General features: G+C 41.7%; 1 protein-coding gene across 2 annotated transcripts in view; it reads left to right on the forward strand.

Annotated features, from left to right (window-relative positions):
* paxip1 (PAX interacting (with transcription-activation domain) protein 1) overlaps positions 1-14,131 on the forward strand; it is a 65,691-nt gene extending 51,560 nt beyond the window's left edge. For both annotated transcript variants that reach the window (XM_055151667.1, XM_055151668.1), the window contains exons 19-25: positions 1,653-1,755; positions 4,309-4,477; positions 5,550-5,650; positions 9,101-9,235; positions 12,904-12,979; positions 13,073-13,132; positions 13,869-14,131. In XM_055151667.1, the coding sequence (XP_055007642.1) occupies positions 1,653-1,755; positions 4,309-4,477; positions 5,550-5,650; positions 9,101-9,235; positions 12,904-12,979; positions 13,073-13,132; positions 13,869-13,885 (661 nt within the window). In that variant the 3' untranslated portion in view covers positions 13,886-14,131. The remainder of the gene's footprint in view (positions 1-1,652; positions 1,756-4,308; positions 4,478-5,549; positions 5,651-9,100; positions 9,236-12,903; positions 12,980-13,072; positions 13,133-13,868) is intronic.
* Positions 14,132-16,400: the final 2,269 nt, after the last annotated feature.

The following is a 16,400-nucleotide window of genomic DNA, read 5'->3' on the forward strand; positions in this document are numbered from 1 at the left end:
GAAGGCCAGGTCCGTGCTCTGAACGCGCTTTATGTGTCAAACTCTAAAAACAAAGCTGAGGATAAGAGACTAAACGTTTCTGTGTTTACACTCTGCGTGGACGAGAGCCAGTGGAGATGTTTTCCTTCCATCTTTGTTGTTTAAACTATTAATGTTTTGCGTTTACGTCACAAAACCACGTGACCTGGTGTTGATGCCGCCATATTTGAGGTCAAACTATCCATCTGGACCAACGTGTAGTATTTGTGTGCGATAAAATTTGAAGTGAATAACAATGGTTTTGACCGGGATCATATAGAAAGTATCTTTTTATCGGATCTCGGCTGATAAAGTTCACAGACAGAGGTGGAGAGGGACAGAAAAACAGAAGGATGGAGCCCACTGAGAACATCGTCTGTTTACTGTTTGTTTATTATTTATTTCAACTTCTAGTCATTGTCACAGAAGAACAACGAAATTGCGTTTGGAGCATCCCTTAAAGTGCAAAAACCATAAATAATAAAATACCCCTTAAACCCAAGTGTAAACATTAACCCAGTGTGGCCTCAGTACAACGTGAGACGGTTCTTAAAGCAGCAAGATGATTGTGTGTCAAGTAACATAACCAGACAGAGACCTGAGAATCATGACAAAAAATGCAACAGTGCAACCAGTTCAGTGTTAAGAGTTGGATGTGTTTTTTGTCCGTGAGAGGGGGGCAGAGAGGGGCCAAGGGGGGAGAGGGGGGCAGAGTTCAGGAGCCTCACAGCCTGTGGATACAGACTGTTGGTCAGTCTGGATGTTCTGGCCCGTATGGACCTGGACCTTCTCCCTGAGGGCAGCAGGTGAAAAAGGTGGTGCGCAGTTGGTCCCGCAGGATGTTGTGCACTCTTCTCAGACAGCGAGTGGAGCAGATGGTGCTGATTTCTGGCAGAGTCGTTCCAGTGATTCTACCGGCTGCTTTCACCACATCTGTGCAGTCAACATTTCATTTCACACACAAACGAAGAAGGGATTTACACTAAATGAAATTATATATACCAAAAGTGTTTTTCTCGCCAGTGTACCGGCACAGAATCCACCCCTCGTCCTCACTTTCGCTGTCGAGGAATCCCACCCCGGCCTCTATTTCCACCGTCTCGTGTCGCTCCGGCTCTGACTTTGACCTTTGATCAAGAAAGATCTCACACATCCCGCTACAAAATATTAATAATCCTCTAACCCCGTGTAGCTTTTCAGTTCTTGGTTGGTGCCGGACAATGTCGAATGAATGAAGTTGTTGTAAATATCTGGATACTGAAGGTCGGACACAGAGCGAGCGTTGATTAAACTAACAAAGCTCCATCGGAATTAGATCAGGATCTACTCCACGACCCAGGAAGACGACTTTAACTTTATACCTTTATAATGATCCAACCAGCGGGCGATTTGGTACACTTTTATGTCGTTTGCGCTGTTTAAAGTCGCCGTGATTATATTGTAAACTGAATAATCCCAGTCTTGACCTCCAGTATGGACGCCAAAACATTAAATCGCGTGACTGACACAACACACGCAAAACCTTAATAGCAGAGAGATTGAAACACTAAAGCAGAGGGGAGATTAAACAGTTAAAAACTAAAGCAGCTGTAGAGATAATCTGTTGTGTTTTTTTTATTTTATTTTTTTTATAGGTTGGACGAGGTTCAGTCTCCGGGTCAGAAGCTTCCTCCCGAGTCCACACCTCTGGTCATGTTCACCGGGTTTGAACCTGCGCTGGTCCAGCAGTACACCAAGGTCTGTACCCACGATTATACTTTTACATTCAGATTTACAAACGGAAAAGGGCAAAAAGAGTCTGTGAAAACAATACGGTGGATTAGAGGTGCACCGAAATGAAAACCTGTGGCCGAAACTGAAACCAAATAAAAATTAAACGCTTGGCTGAATACTGAAACCGAACATCAAATATGGTTCTGTTTTTCACTTTTTCAATATACTGTATTTTCTGCACTATAGGGGCTCTGGATTATAAGGCGCACTGTCATTGAATGGTCTATTTTTGAACTTTTTTCACATATAAACGGCACCGGATTATAAGGCGCATTAAACGAAACACAACAGTTAGATAAGTCTTTATTAAATGCATTCACAATAACTGTCAACTTTCTTCAGTTGTATCATGTAAAAAACAATCCTGTCTGAGACGCTAAATTGTCTAAGTCATAATAGTTCAAACAGTTGGGTGATTCCAGCGTCCAGCACGTCCACATCCCTCTCGTTATGATCCGATCAGTGTGGTTCCTGTTCCCTGGAGTTCAGTTCAGTGATGATTCTGGTCTTGGTGAAAGCTCGGACCACAGTTGATCCTGATCCTTCGCCCGGGCGTCCGCGATCCGTCGGCAGATCGTGGCGTAAGTGGCTCGGCGCTGTCTCTCTGTCTTGGTGAATGTGTGTTCTCCTTCTCTCATCCACTGCTCCCACGCAGCTAAACACACTTTCACTTTAGAACAGCCTTGAGTTTAAAGTGGGCGTTGTGAGCGTGTCTCTTGACAGGTGCATTTTGATATTAAAAGGAATCACAGTCTGTTTTACTCCTGATGCTCCTGACTACAGGAGCCGTAACACTGCAAGTGATGCGGCTTTGTAGTTTACTAAAGTCGTACTGAGACACAACAATAAATTCATATATAAGGCGCTCTGGATTATAAGGTGCACACTCCTTTTTGGATGAAATTAAAGGCTTTTAAGTGCGTCCTATAGTGCGGAAAATACGGTATATATATTGCATAAATGGCCTAGAATACATTTTTAGACGGGCTTTTAAAAGAAAGTAAATGTTTATTTAATATTCATTAGTTTACAAGTTTACCAGTAAGTTTTTCATTCATATTAGACTGGGCTTTTCAAATAAAACAACAATTAAAAAAAAAAAACTCATGTGCATTAAAGTGGATAAACCCACAACAAATTGAATTACTGACCTTTTGGCACAAGTCTCTGCTGAGCCACAGTCTCATAAGTAGGGGTGTGCAAAAATATCGAAATATCAATATATAGTATCGTTTATGTGATGATACAGTATCAATATCATGGGCTGCTGTATCGATGTATCACCAAGATTAAATTATTATTTTTTTGTATATTTTACTAAATTATTTTGTTACAGATCTACAGTTTTTTTGCTTGTTCAGAGGAAAGAAACTCGTTTATGCAACACATTTGACATTTTCACTGTTTTGAGGATTAAAATGTTTCTTTGTAAAATGTTTAGGGATGTAACGATAACCAAAATATCGTGATATCGTATCGTTAAAGTTCTCACCATTATACCGTGGACCATCACAATATATCGAGTCACAAGTGTCTTTGTTTAAATGAAGAGTTATGGTGCAGCAACAGTTAAAAAAAAACAGAGGGAACTACATAGACCATGATCCTTTGCTCCATTTCAGTGCAGACGACAAGAAGAAATAACAGTTCCAACACTTTTAAGTCTGAGTTCTTTGGGTTAAGTCTTGTCAAGGTGTTTTAAGAGGAAAAAAAATCGCAAAATGACCTCCACAAAATATCTCAATAAATATCATACCAGTGAGATGTATATCGTGAAAATATCGTACAGATTTGGATATTGTTACATTCCTAATCGTGAGCCTCTCCACCATATCGTGAGCTTTCCCACAATATCGTAATAAATATCGTACGCTGAGGTTCATACTGTGATGATATCGTATCGTGAGACTTGGATATCGTTACACCCCTATTTGTGTTTCATACGAACTTTGCACAAGACGTGGTTTAACAAAGACTTTTAGAATCACAGTCACGATTTACCTTTTATTTTTTATCGAACAGGTTTGAAATGTATCGTATTGAATCAAAAGTGCACCGTATCGAGGCAGTGGATAAAAGTCCGAAGCCAGGACCGGTGGAGCCGGATCGTCCGGATCGTGTCAGAAAGGCGACGCAACGAGTACCGGGATTATTTTTAAGAAGAATAAACGTTTACACGATCGAGAAATAAATAAATTCGGCTTTAAAATAAACCACCCACTTACTTCACAATTAAGTTTAATTCCAAATAATTATTTTCGTTAGGAATTAAGTGTTTACATGGTCTTTTTAAAGTGGAATTCATTTCTGTTTTTATTTTTATTCTGAATTAAAGCTCTGGTGTCACCTAAAGCTTTTGTCACTGAAGAGACGACATGTTCGCTGAATTACTGCAGTCGTGATTTCCTAATTGTGACTTTTCAGACTGATATTTCTTGCAGCTGTAGTGGTTGAACCTTTCTATTGTAGGTCCACGCGTACTTTTAACCGTGAAATGTTCTGTTTTCTCTCCGTCAGTGGGTGCACGCGTTGGGCGGGGAGGTGGCGGACTCCGGGAACAGGGTCACTCACCTGTTGGCGTCCAAAGTGTCTCGGACGGTGAAGTTCCTGACCGCCATGTCGGTGGTGAAGCACATCGTGAGGCCGGAGTGGTTAGAGGAGAGCTGGAGGAGCCAGAAGTTTGTGGGTAAGACTCGAAACTCCAGACTTCACCGTGAAGTAAAAGTAAAAGTAAAAGTACTACTGTGTAAAGATGACGTGTTTTAACTCTATAGGGTATTAACTGTAACTTCATTTAAAACCTGTCTGAAGAGGTTTTAGAGTCACCCATGTGTGTTTTGAGTAATTTAGTGATCTCTCCTAGGCCCGATTCAAACCCTTTTTACGGTTTGCTGTAACATTCTGTACGAGGCTCCGCCCACAAGCCTTCAAAAATGTGATAAAAAACTAAATCGTGTGTCGTTCGCTCATTCGTTTTTCAAAATAAAACCAAAAATAAGAAAAGGAAAAAACTATTTTCTTCATTATTCGTCTCCAAAACCAAAATGAAAAAAAAAACAAAAAACATAATGATTCGTTTTTTCAGTTTTCGATTTTGTGTTTAAATGAAAAATGGAAAAAAACGGACCGAGACCAGGACCGAGACCAGGACTGAGACCTGGACTGGGACTGAGACCGAGACCGGGACCAGGACTGGGACTGAACCAGGGCTGGAACTTGGTCTGGGTCCTGGTCTCAGTCCTTGTCTGGTTCTGGTCTGGTCCTGGACATGGTTCAGTCCTGGTTTTAGTCCTGGTTTAGACCTGTTTTAGTCCTGGTTTTAGTCCTAGTTTTAGTCCTGGTTTTAGTCCTGGTTTTAGTCCTGGTTTAGTCCTGGTTTTAGTCCTGGTTCAGTCCTGGTTTTAGTCCTGGTTCAGTCCTGTTTTAGTCCTGGTTCAGTCCTGGTTTTAGTCCTGGTTCAGTCCTGGTTTTAGTCCTGGTTCAGTCCTGGTTTTAGTCCTGGTTCAGTCCTGGTTCAGTCCTGGTTTTAGTCCTGGTTTTAGTCCTGGTTTAGTCCTGGTTTAGTCTTGGTTCAGTCCTGCATCGCAGTTTAAATGACGTAAACGGGAAACGTCCATTATCCGTTTTTTCCATTTTTCATTTTAACAGTTACAGTTAATCCCTCATAAAAGTCCAATATTTAAACCAGTTTGTCGTTGTTGTAAACTCTGAAGTGTCCTTGTTGTATTTTAACTCTTCCTCTGTGGTTTGTGGCGCAGACGAGCAGAGCTTCAGCCTGAGAGACGCAGAGGCGGAGGTTCTGTTCAGCTTCAGTTTGGAGGAGTCTCTGAAACGGGCCCAGAGCTCGCAGCTGTTTAAGGTGAAACGCCACAACTCCTCCACTTATCCTCTTTTAAACTGATTTACCAAAGCTTAAGGTCTACAAAAAGTATCCACAAAAACAGTACAATTCATTAGAAACCAAACTAAACTTAAACTTTATTAAAGCTACAGTATGTAACTTTCTGGAGGCGGCATTCACCTTTACAGAAAGACATTTGGAAACATGTGGATGATGACTTCTGGTGTAATCCCCGACACTGGGCATGTGATAAAACCATGGATTCAGCAGCACAGTCTTCACAACCTTTTTATTTAATTACATTTTATTATAAAAAAAAATAAAAATGTATTATTGACAAACCCGAGGAGGTCAGACTTCACACTTAACCAAACACCATCCACACACACTCATATTTAAAACAGACGCTTAAGGAAAGAATTAGTGATAATAACAGAAATAATCATAAAAAATAACAACAAAAAGATTAAATTAAAAACTAAAAGGATAAAAAAGCGACTCAAACCATTAAAATAAAGAACAGTCTTCACAATCTGCCAAACCTTTCCACGGGGACGTGACTCTAAACCAGAGATACTCAGTGTGCGGCTCGTCAGGCTTTAATTAGACTCACCTGCTCATACCAAAAATAACAACACAACTACTGGGCCCGGTCAAGCAGAAGTAAATAACAAGGCCAAAAATTCAAGTTAATGCATCTGATATAAAAATGTATTGAACAGATACATATGTGCTCTAGTTTATGAAACTGTTGACCTTTTTTCTGTACCATTTTTGGTTCTAAAGTTACATATGTTTTAAACAGACCATGTATGAAACATGGAACAAAAATTATTTCCCAAATTTCAAAGACCTGAAAATCATGTAAATAAATGGATGTATTTCATCATATCTTGTGTTATTCCATCTTTGAACTGTTGATGAAGGGACAGGATAAAAAAAAAAAAGTATTTAAAATGATAAAAATTAGCTTGGAAGGACTGACATATTTTACATCAGGGGTCTCAGACTCGCGGCCCAGGGGCCAACTGCGGCCTTCAGAAGGATTTTTTGCAGCCCTCCACTTAATTCCAAAGAATAACATCAGTGTGGCCCGCGGTAGATGTACGCACAATCCCCCCCCCCCCCACCGCGGGTCACACTGACAGATGAAGCTGCAGTCGGTGCCCGTGCAGATTCACAACAACAGATTATTAACGCAGCTTTACATCCCAAAACTCAACTGACAGCAGTTGTGAAGCAACGAGTCTAAGTGGATCTGTTAATACGAGTACATGTGCACATACGGCGCTTTTTTTTTGTCGTGCAACCGCTTTTTATCGAATACTCAATGTGGCCCAGCCTCACTCAGACTTTATCTAATGTGGCCCCCAGGTAATTTGAGTTTGAGACCCCTGATTTATATAAATATTTTCCTTTCATTTTGAAGTAATATTAAAGTGTTCAGAAGAAACTAAATCTAAAACCAGGTCTAAACCAGGTCTAAAACAGGACTAAAACAGGACTAAAACGGGACTTAAAACCAGGTAAACCAGGTCTAAAACTTGGTCTAAAACCTGGTCTAAAACCTGGTCTAAAACCTGGTCTAAAACCTGGTCTAAACCTGGTCTAAAACCTGGTTTAAAACCTGGTCTAAAACCAGGACTTAAAGCAGGACTTAAAGCAGGACTTAAAGCAGGTCTAAACTAGATCTAAACCAGGTCTAAACCAGGACTAAAACCAGGACTAAAACCAGGTCTAAACCAGGTTTAAAACCAGGTTTAAAACCAGGTCTAAACCAGGTCTAAACCAGGTCTAAAACCAGGACTATACCAGGACTGAAACGGTATTTAACAGGACTAAATCCTGCTGTGTGGACCGTGTTTCCTCATCTTCTATCAATAATATTTTTAATTTGGTTCAGTAAAGTCTAGTAAAGTTTATTTTCTTTTAACAGACAAAACTTTTCATGTTACGATTTCCTCGTCTTTGTTTCTCGACAGCAAATCAAGTAATCCAAAGTATTCAGATTACATTACTCACTTTAAGTCATTTAATCGATTACATTACAAACTACATTTTGGGGTGTGTAATCTGTAATCTGCAGGGGAATATATTTTAAAAGTAAACTTCCCAACACTGAATATATTTGTTCAAATGTGCAGATAAACATTTAGTGACACCGCAACACGAACATCTGCGTCACACCGAGTACAGATCAAGGCTTCATTCGTGGTGTTTCCTAAAGGTGGCGCCGGTTCAGAGGTCCTTTAAAGGTTGTATAGAGGATTTTCCAAGGAACGAGAAATCCAGCGACTGTTTGTCCTTTTTCAAATGTTGCGCATGCGTGAAACCACCCCCCTCCCCTACAGCTCCTACGTAGAAACACCTCCTCCCGCCTCCTCTTTACGCCAGAAACAGGTTTGTTTACAGCCGTTGCTGCACATGACTTGTAAACAACTAACTACAGTGTTTGGTTAGGCAAGACGGAGAAGTGAGGAGCGGGGGGAGCGGGTGTGCGGACATTTCATGCGCGGACGAGAAGTGAGGAGCAGGGAGAAGAGGGAGCAGGAGAGGAGAGGAGAGAGGGAGAGGGAGCGGTGCGCGGAGATTCCGTGCCTGGAGAAGTGAGGAGCAGGGGGAAGAGCGGAACGGGCAGCGGGGACAGGAGCAGGAAAGGGGAGCAGAGAAGAAGTTGCGCGGAGATTCCGTGCGAATGAACTAGCTACAACACGCAGCAGCAAGCGGACTCTTTCTTTGCCTTGAAAATTACGTTTTCAGACATAGGATATCGCTTTCGTGTCCTGAAAAACGTTTGTCTAGCTCTTGGAAATAAAGTACGTTTTCATAATAAGCAGAAGTTTCCTGTCCAGGAGTAATTTGTGGACCAGTGTGTCAGTCTTTAGACCCTGCGTCTGCTTCAGTCGCGCCATCGCTGGAATGAATCTTCAAGAATCACCTTAGTTTGGTTTCGCTGCTTTTCCCCTTGTCTTCTTCTTTCAGCGACCTCAAAAACGGACTTTCTTTTGCGGCGAACTGCTCCTGGATTCTTGTCGCCATTGCAACAAACTTTGTGCAAACTGCGAGGAAGATACAGGTCAAAAAAAGCCGCTAAAGAACTGTTGTGTTGGTGGAGTAAACAGCGTCTTGCGCCTGTGGACTGTGTGACAGTCGTGCGTAAACCATGTACCGGCAGCGCAGGCAAGTCAGTTACGCTAGAAACGTAGGGAGATTGATTGACAGCCTGTCAGCTCACAGATAACGAGGCAGTGTCGTTATCTATTGGCAAATGTTTAGCCCCACCACATCCAGAGTTGATGAATTTTTATTCTCTTTTTTTTGGTCATCATAATTACAAGGCTACAGCACCTCTATAATGCTATCATTGACAACTTGAAACAAAAAAAAAATCCTCCATACAACCTTTAACCCTCGTCCGTGTTCGCGTTTCTCACTTTTGTGTATATTTTTGCGTTTTTTTGCGTTCAGGGTAAATATTTCTACCTGACCCCCGGCATGTGCCCCAGCCTCAGCACCATGAAGGCCATCCTGGAGAGCGCCGGAGGGAAACTGCTGCCCAAACTGCCCTCCTCCAAGAAAGTCCTGGAACACCGCCAGAACAAGGTCAGGGCAGGGCGGGGACGAGGGGGGAAAGGGGGCGGGGACAGGGGGTAAAGAAACAGGAGACGGGGGTTGATATAAAGCAGAAGTATTTTTTATTTTTATTATTAAACAAATTCTCTACAGTCTCATTCCCTGTCTCCTGTTTTCTTCTTTTTTTCTCTTTTTATCCTCCTCTTTTTTCTTTTTCTCTCTTTATCTTTCTCTCTATATTTACCTTTCTCTCTTCCTCTTTCTATCTTAATCCCCGTCTCTTTTGCTTTCTCTCTCTCTCTGTATCTATCGCTCTATTTCTCAGGCTTTACCTCTCTCTCTACCTCCATCTCCCAGTTTGTCTCTCTTCCCTTTCTCCACGTTTTCATCTCTCTTTATCTCTATTTTTACCTTTACACTTCAGTCTCCCCTCTCTTCTCTCCTCTCTCCTCTCTTCTCTTTCTCTCTCCTCTCTTCTCCTCTCTCTTTCTCTTCTCTTTCTCCCTTCTCTTCTTTCTCTTTCTCCCTCCTCTCCTTCTCTCTCCTTTTCTCTCTCTCCCTCTTTCCCCTCTCTCTCCTTCTCTCTCCTCTCCTCTCCCTCTCTCTCCTTCTCTCCATCTTTCTCTCCTTCTCTCCCTCCTTCTCTCTCCCTCCTTTTCTTTCTCTCCTCTTCTCTCTCTCTTCTCCTTCTCCTTCTCTTCTCTCTCTCCTCTCTCCCTCTTTCTCTCTCCCTCCTTCTCTCTCTTTCTTCTTTTCTCTCTCTCCTCTCCCTCTTTCTCACTCTCTCTTCTCCCTCTCTTCCTCCACTCTTCCTTCTCTCTCTTTCTCCCTCTTGTCTTCTCTCTCTCCTGTTCAGTCAAACATCACTTGTGTTGGTTTTTTTTTTTTATCATGAAAAAAACATTTTCACTCAGATAAAAAAAAAACGAAACTGTCTCAATTCTTTCTAGATTTAGAGTTTTCGCTGCGTGTTTCTGAAACTCTAAAGTCCAAATAAAGATTTCCGTGCGTTAAAACGACCATTTTTCCGTTCGTTCCAGCCGCACTCATCGGACAAATGTACTGAAGCTTTTTTTTTTACCGTAAAGAATAAAAAAAATAAAATAAAAAAAAGAAACATTTTTTTTAATATGGTCTTTTAATAACTCTTCTCCTCTTTTTCAATTAAGCCTGATTGGATATTCACTTTGAAAGCCTTAATTTGATACTTAACATTTGGATTTCCTCGGGGACGCGCGACTTTCTCTCAATTCAATTTAGTCTCAGATGATCGGAGTGGCAGAGTGGTTAGCCTTTCTTCATCGTCGGACTCGTGCACTTCTTCTTATCGTATCGTTACCCAATTTTATTTTGTCATATTTTAGTGTCAAAGGACGTTGAATATAAGTCATGATTTTGGGGGTTTAATTTTGCTACTTTGGCTGTAAATAAATTCCTTTTTCTAATATGGACCTGGCACTAAATTGGCTCCTTTAACTTCAGGCTGTGGTGAGCTTCATTTGACTGGAACCGAACGCACATTAGAGATCTGCGCAAGAGAATTTTCAATCTCGCTTCCGCTCGCATCTGTGATATTTTGTCCCACTCGCAAGACTAGGGATTAGGAAGCATGATTTGCCCAACTTTTTTGCAAAATGTTTGAAAATCAATCTGTACTTAGTATGAATTTTTTACACTTGCCAAAGTAAATTTTCATGAGAGATTTAATGAAATTCTCTTGATGTTTACTGGGTCCACCAAGGTTTAGTGCCTGTGGAAGTTTTAAATCTGAGCTGAAAAATCAGTTTTTCTTTAATAACATCAAAAATAAAGTATTTAGTCCAATAGTGTCAATGGAAGTTCAATATAAATCTGGACATTGTGGATCATTTGGTGTCAGTTTTTTGTCTCTATCATCTTTAGATTCTGACATTTGGCAAAAGTGTCATTTCTTTGGGACTTCAAGGACCTTGAATAAGCAATTATTATAAATATAATAATAAATATAAAACATTATAAAGTTATTTGAGAAAAACAGATTTTTCTGCCAGTTATTTGGACGCCGTTAGGATGAAACTTAAGAGTCTTGTTGGACCCAGTAGATTTTATTCAGTTGAGCAAATATTCCACAGATTTTCTTTTAATTGGTTTTGTCACATTTTAAAATTGGGGACAAGTTAAATTCATGACATTGGGGCAAATGATGCAGCGTAACGAGGACGTTCGCTTTCCTAAGCTCTAAACGTGAAGAAGCGGAAAGGAATCGTCTAAAATGTGCTCGAGATTAGACCAGAAATGTTTTTATTAATGTCAAATAAAATCTCCAGCACAAATGACGTATGACAGGCAAACATGAATCCTTTGTATATTTAACTTTACACTCAGGTTTCCCGCCTGCGCTGCAGTGAGCTTTCAAAATGTGTCCCGCGCCGCTTTGTTTTACATCACGTCCCTAATGCTCATTATTTATACTATCTGTGGTTCAGACTAGGGATGGGCATGATTAGTCGATTAATCGATAATTGATTATTAAGAATTTCATCCATTACGTTCATTTGGGCGGCAGTAGTTCAGTTGGTGGAGCATTCGCCCACTGATCTGAAGGTTGGTGGTTTGATTCCAGCTCTCGACATAAACATCACAGGTTGAGCATCAGATCCACTGACCCACAGGTTGGCTGGTGTGATTCTAGTTCCCACAGATGAATGCTGTCGTTGTGTCCTTGGGCAAGACACTTAACCCACCTTGCCCACAGTGTCTGCGTACACTGGTGTGTGAATGTGTGTGTGAATGGGTGAGTGGTGCCTTGAAGGTGGAAAAGAGCAATAGAAAAATGTGACCATTTACCACTTTAATCGACAAACTGAATGTAGGTTGTTGTGTATCGTGACCAAACAGGTGTGTACATGTGTCTCTGCATCAGAAGGAGCGAGACACAAACAGTGGGTCAGTCTCTAGTTCGGGACAAGTGTGAGTCCATGTGCACAGTGTATAAAGCAGCACATATGTTTCTGTGTCCAGTGGGAAAAAGTTTTGCCAGGTGAGAGTCGCTCAATGTGGATGACGAGGCCCCGCCCCCCTCCCCCCGTACGCTGTCCTGGTTTTGACAAACACAAATCTGGTCACACTAACCTGTATTCACCTGAGTCATGTCTTTTAATCTGACACAAGTTGAACCACATCAGCGACACAAGAGCTGTTTTTTTTACTTCTCTTAGTTTATGTAAATTAGTGATGTGGTTTTAAGTTTCGTTTCTGTGAGAGTTGAACAAAAGTGAATTAAACACATTATAATGTCAAACAGCTGATGTGGCTCTAGAGTCGTTATGTTTATATGTCGTAAAGTTGAATTTATTTATGCAGATTAGTAGTGCAGATAGTAATAATAATGATGATAATTTTAATATGAAAACGTTAATGATTAATCGATAATCGATCATTAATTCTCCCGACGATCGATTAAGAAAATTTCATTGAATGCCCGTCTCTAGTTCAGACTTTACCGTGTGATCAAGATCCCTGCGTTCCCTGAAAATAATAAGCATTATATCGATATTTACAATATGTCAGAATCCATATCGAGTTTAAGAAATATCTCGATATATTAAAAATATTGAGATATCGCCCACTCCTACGTATTTATTCTCCATCTCCACTCCAGAAGTGCCTCATTCTTATTTTTTCTCCAGCTTCATTATAGTTTTTGTTTTGTTTTGCAGAATCTTCCAGAAATCATATTGATTTCCTGTGACAACGACCTGCACCTTCTCAGAGATTACTTCCTCAAAAACATCGGTAAAAAAAAAGACTCTTGTCGATTCTTTATTATTTATCTGTTCATTTCAAACCAAACTGAAGCTGATTGTGTAAGTGTGTTTTTTGTTTCAGACGTGCACAACGCGGAGTTCATCCTGAGCGGAGTCCTCACGCAGAAGATCGACTACGACTCATATCCTTTCACCCGCGTCATGTCCCGCAGTGCAGCTTTAAAACGCTCATTTAAAGGTTGTATAGAGGATTTTCAAAGGAATGAGAAACCCAGCGACGGTTTGTCCTTTTTCAAATGTTGCGCCTGCGTGAAACCGGTTTACTGCGTTTACATGCACCATGAAGAAACCGCGATACTCAAAAAACCCGATCGTAACCGGGATACTGACAGTGTTGATAAGGTGACTTTTAAAATGTAATCCCCTACAGATTACAGATTACACACCCCAAAATGTAGTTTGTAACGGAATCCATTAAATTATTTAAAGTGAGTAATGTAATCTGATTACTTTGGATTACTTGATATTGTCATGTTTTTTAAAATTACATGAATGTAAAAACCACATCCTGAAAATTCATGGTTGTTCTCTTCAAATGGGCCCGGGTTTAGTCCTGGTTTAGATCTAGTTTAGACCTGGTTTAGTCCTGGTTTAGTCCCTGTTTTAGTCCCGGTTTTAGTCCCGGTTTTAGTCCCGGGTTTAGTCCTGGTTTAGTCCTGGTTTAGACCTGGTTTAGACCTGGTTTAGTCCTGGTTTAGACCTGGTTTACCTGGTTTAGACCTGGTTTAGACCTGGTTTAGTCCTGGTTTAGACCTGGTTTAGTCCTGGTTTAGAATGTGCACTTAAACGTGCTCATTGACAATTAAAAAAAAAAAAATTAAATCTTTAATGTTTGTTTTGTTTCCTTGACTGTCTCACGTATAAATTCACCTGATGAAGAGCGCGACCCCTGACCTCTGACCCTCGACCCCCCTGACCCCTCGACCCCTGACCTCTGACCTCTTTTGTATGTTTGTACGTGATGTGTCTTGGAGTTTTTCTAGGCCTTTGTTACGTTCCAGAGAAATACACGGGGTTATTTTTGTCAAATGAATGTTTAAATTATGAAAGATTTTAACCTTTTTTGCTGTTGCTAAAATAGAATGTAAATAATTTGGAAATAAAATTGTACAGACGTGAACCCGACTCTTTATTTTACTCTTTTTATTAATTTATTTATTTTGTATTTTTACCACAGATGAGCTCGTGTTTTCACATTAGAGGTTTGTGCAGAACACGGACGCTGCTAGATTAGTCCTGATTTAGTCCTGGTTTAGTTCTGGTTTAGTCCTGGTTTTAGTCCTGATTTAGACCTGGTTTAGTTCTGGTTTAGACCTGGTTTTAGTCCTGGTGTAGTTCTGTTTTAGTCCTGGTTTAGTCTTGGTTTAGTCCTGGTTTTAGTCCTGGTTTTAATCCTGGTGTAGTTATGATTTAGTCCTGGTTTTAATCCTGGTTTAGACCTGGTTTTAGTCCTGGTTTAGACCTGGTTTAGTTCTGGTTCAAGCTCTGGTGCTAATCCAGGACTAGACCAGACCGGGACCAGACTGGGAACAGGACTGAAAATGGTTTAGTCTTGTTTTAGTCCTGGTTTAGTCTTTTATCCATTTTTTCCATTTTTCATTTAAACAGAAAATCGAAAACTGAAAAAATGAATCATTATCAGTTTTTTCTTTTTTTTTTTTTTTGGTTTTGGAGAAAAATAATGAAGAAATTTTTTTTTTTTTCCCCATTTTCTTATTTTTTGGTTTTATTTTGAAAAACGAACGAACAACTCACAGACTGATGTCCACTGGAGTTTTTTTTTTTTTTTTTGAACCAGATTTGAACCTCCAGACCCCAGACCCTCAGACCTTCAGACCCTCAGACCTCCAGACCCTCAGACCTCCAGACCCTCAGACCTCCAGACCTCCAGACCTTCAGACCCTCAGACCTTCAGACCTCAGACCTTCAGACCTCAGACCTCAGACCTCAGACCTTCAGACCCTCAGACCTCCAGACCTTCAGACCCTCAGACCTTCAGACCTTCAGACCTCAGACCCTCAGACCTCAGACCTCAGACCCTCAGACCTCCAGACCTCAGACCTCAGACCTCAGACAGACCTTCAGACCTCAGACCTCCAGACCTCAGACCTCAGACCCCAGACCCTCAGACCCTCAGACCTCCAGACCTTCAGACCTCAGACCTCAGACCTCAGACTCTCAGACCCTCAGACCTCCAGACCCTCAGACCTCAGACCTCCAGACCTTCAGACCCTCAGACCTTCAGACCTTCAGACCTCCAGACCTTCAGACCCTCAGACCTCCAGACCTCAGACCTCCAGACCTTCAGACCTTCAGACCTCAGACCTTCAGACCCACAGACCTTCAGACCTTCAGACCTCCAGACCCTCAGACCCACACGTTCGTCTTCTGCTCTGGATTTTGATCTTGACTCGTCTGAAACTCTCTCCTCGGTCTGTATGTGGAACACGACCTTGGTTTGGGGCCCGTCTGGTCCCCGGGGCCCCTCCCCGTGTCGCCCCGGGGCCCCGTCTCCCGTCTCCGCCAATTTCACCAGTAACTACCCCACCCCCAGCGGCGCCTCATTAAACCTGATCTCCCAGGAGTGATCTTCATCTGAGCCACGACCGCCAGAGCCACTTAGACTCCCAGAGGCTCCCAGTGACTCCCAGCGATTCAGAGCGGCTCCCAGTGATTCAAAGCGGCTCCCAGTGACTCCCAGCGATTCAGAGCGGCTCCCAGTGCGATTCAAAGCGGCTCCCAGTGACTCCCAGCGATTCAAAGCGGCTCCCAGCGACTCAGAGCGGCTCAGAGCGACTCCCAGCGACTCAGAGCGGCTCCCAGCGACTCAGAGCGGCTCCCAGCGATTCAAAGCGGCTCCCAGTGACTCCCAGCGACTCAGAGTGGCTCACAATCTTCAACACAATTCAATAAAACCAAACCATTTATTGTATGTGGGCCTGTTTTAAAGCTACACTGTGGGACCTTTCTGGTGGATGGTACAGCACGTGCTTGTTTCCATGGAGATGCTGTTGCTTTAAGTTCCGTCGTGTGGCGTTAATCTTAAAATCTCTTGTGAATAAATGTAAGTTTTACCTCAAAAAAATAATAATAAGCACTCCTGCTGTCAATTGGCTCGCTTCTCCACAGATCTGACCTGTAAGCGGATGCCCGTTTTTGACTCATTAATACCTGGTGGTGTAACATGTTTGTCTCCATGGAGATGCTATTGCTTTAAGTTCCGTAGTGTGGCATTAAACTTAAAATCTTTTGTGAATAAATTTAAGGATTATCTTGAAAAACGTGCACTTTTTCTGTGAATGGGCTCGCCTCTCCACAGATCTGACCTGTAAGCGGATGTCTTTTGGGGTTTTTTTGTCATTACCTGGTGGTGTCATGTGCTTGTTTCC

This window comes from Boleophthalmus pectinirostris, unplaced genomic scaffold (genome assembly GCF_026225935.1).
Source record: "Boleophthalmus pectinirostris isolate CB_2022bp ecotype Guang Dong unplaced genomic scaffold, ASM2622593v1 HiC_scaffold_16, whole genome shotgun sequence".
Taxonomy (NCBI): domain Eukaryota; kingdom Metazoa; phylum Chordata; class Actinopteri; order Gobiiformes; family Gobiidae; genus Boleophthalmus; species Boleophthalmus pectinirostris.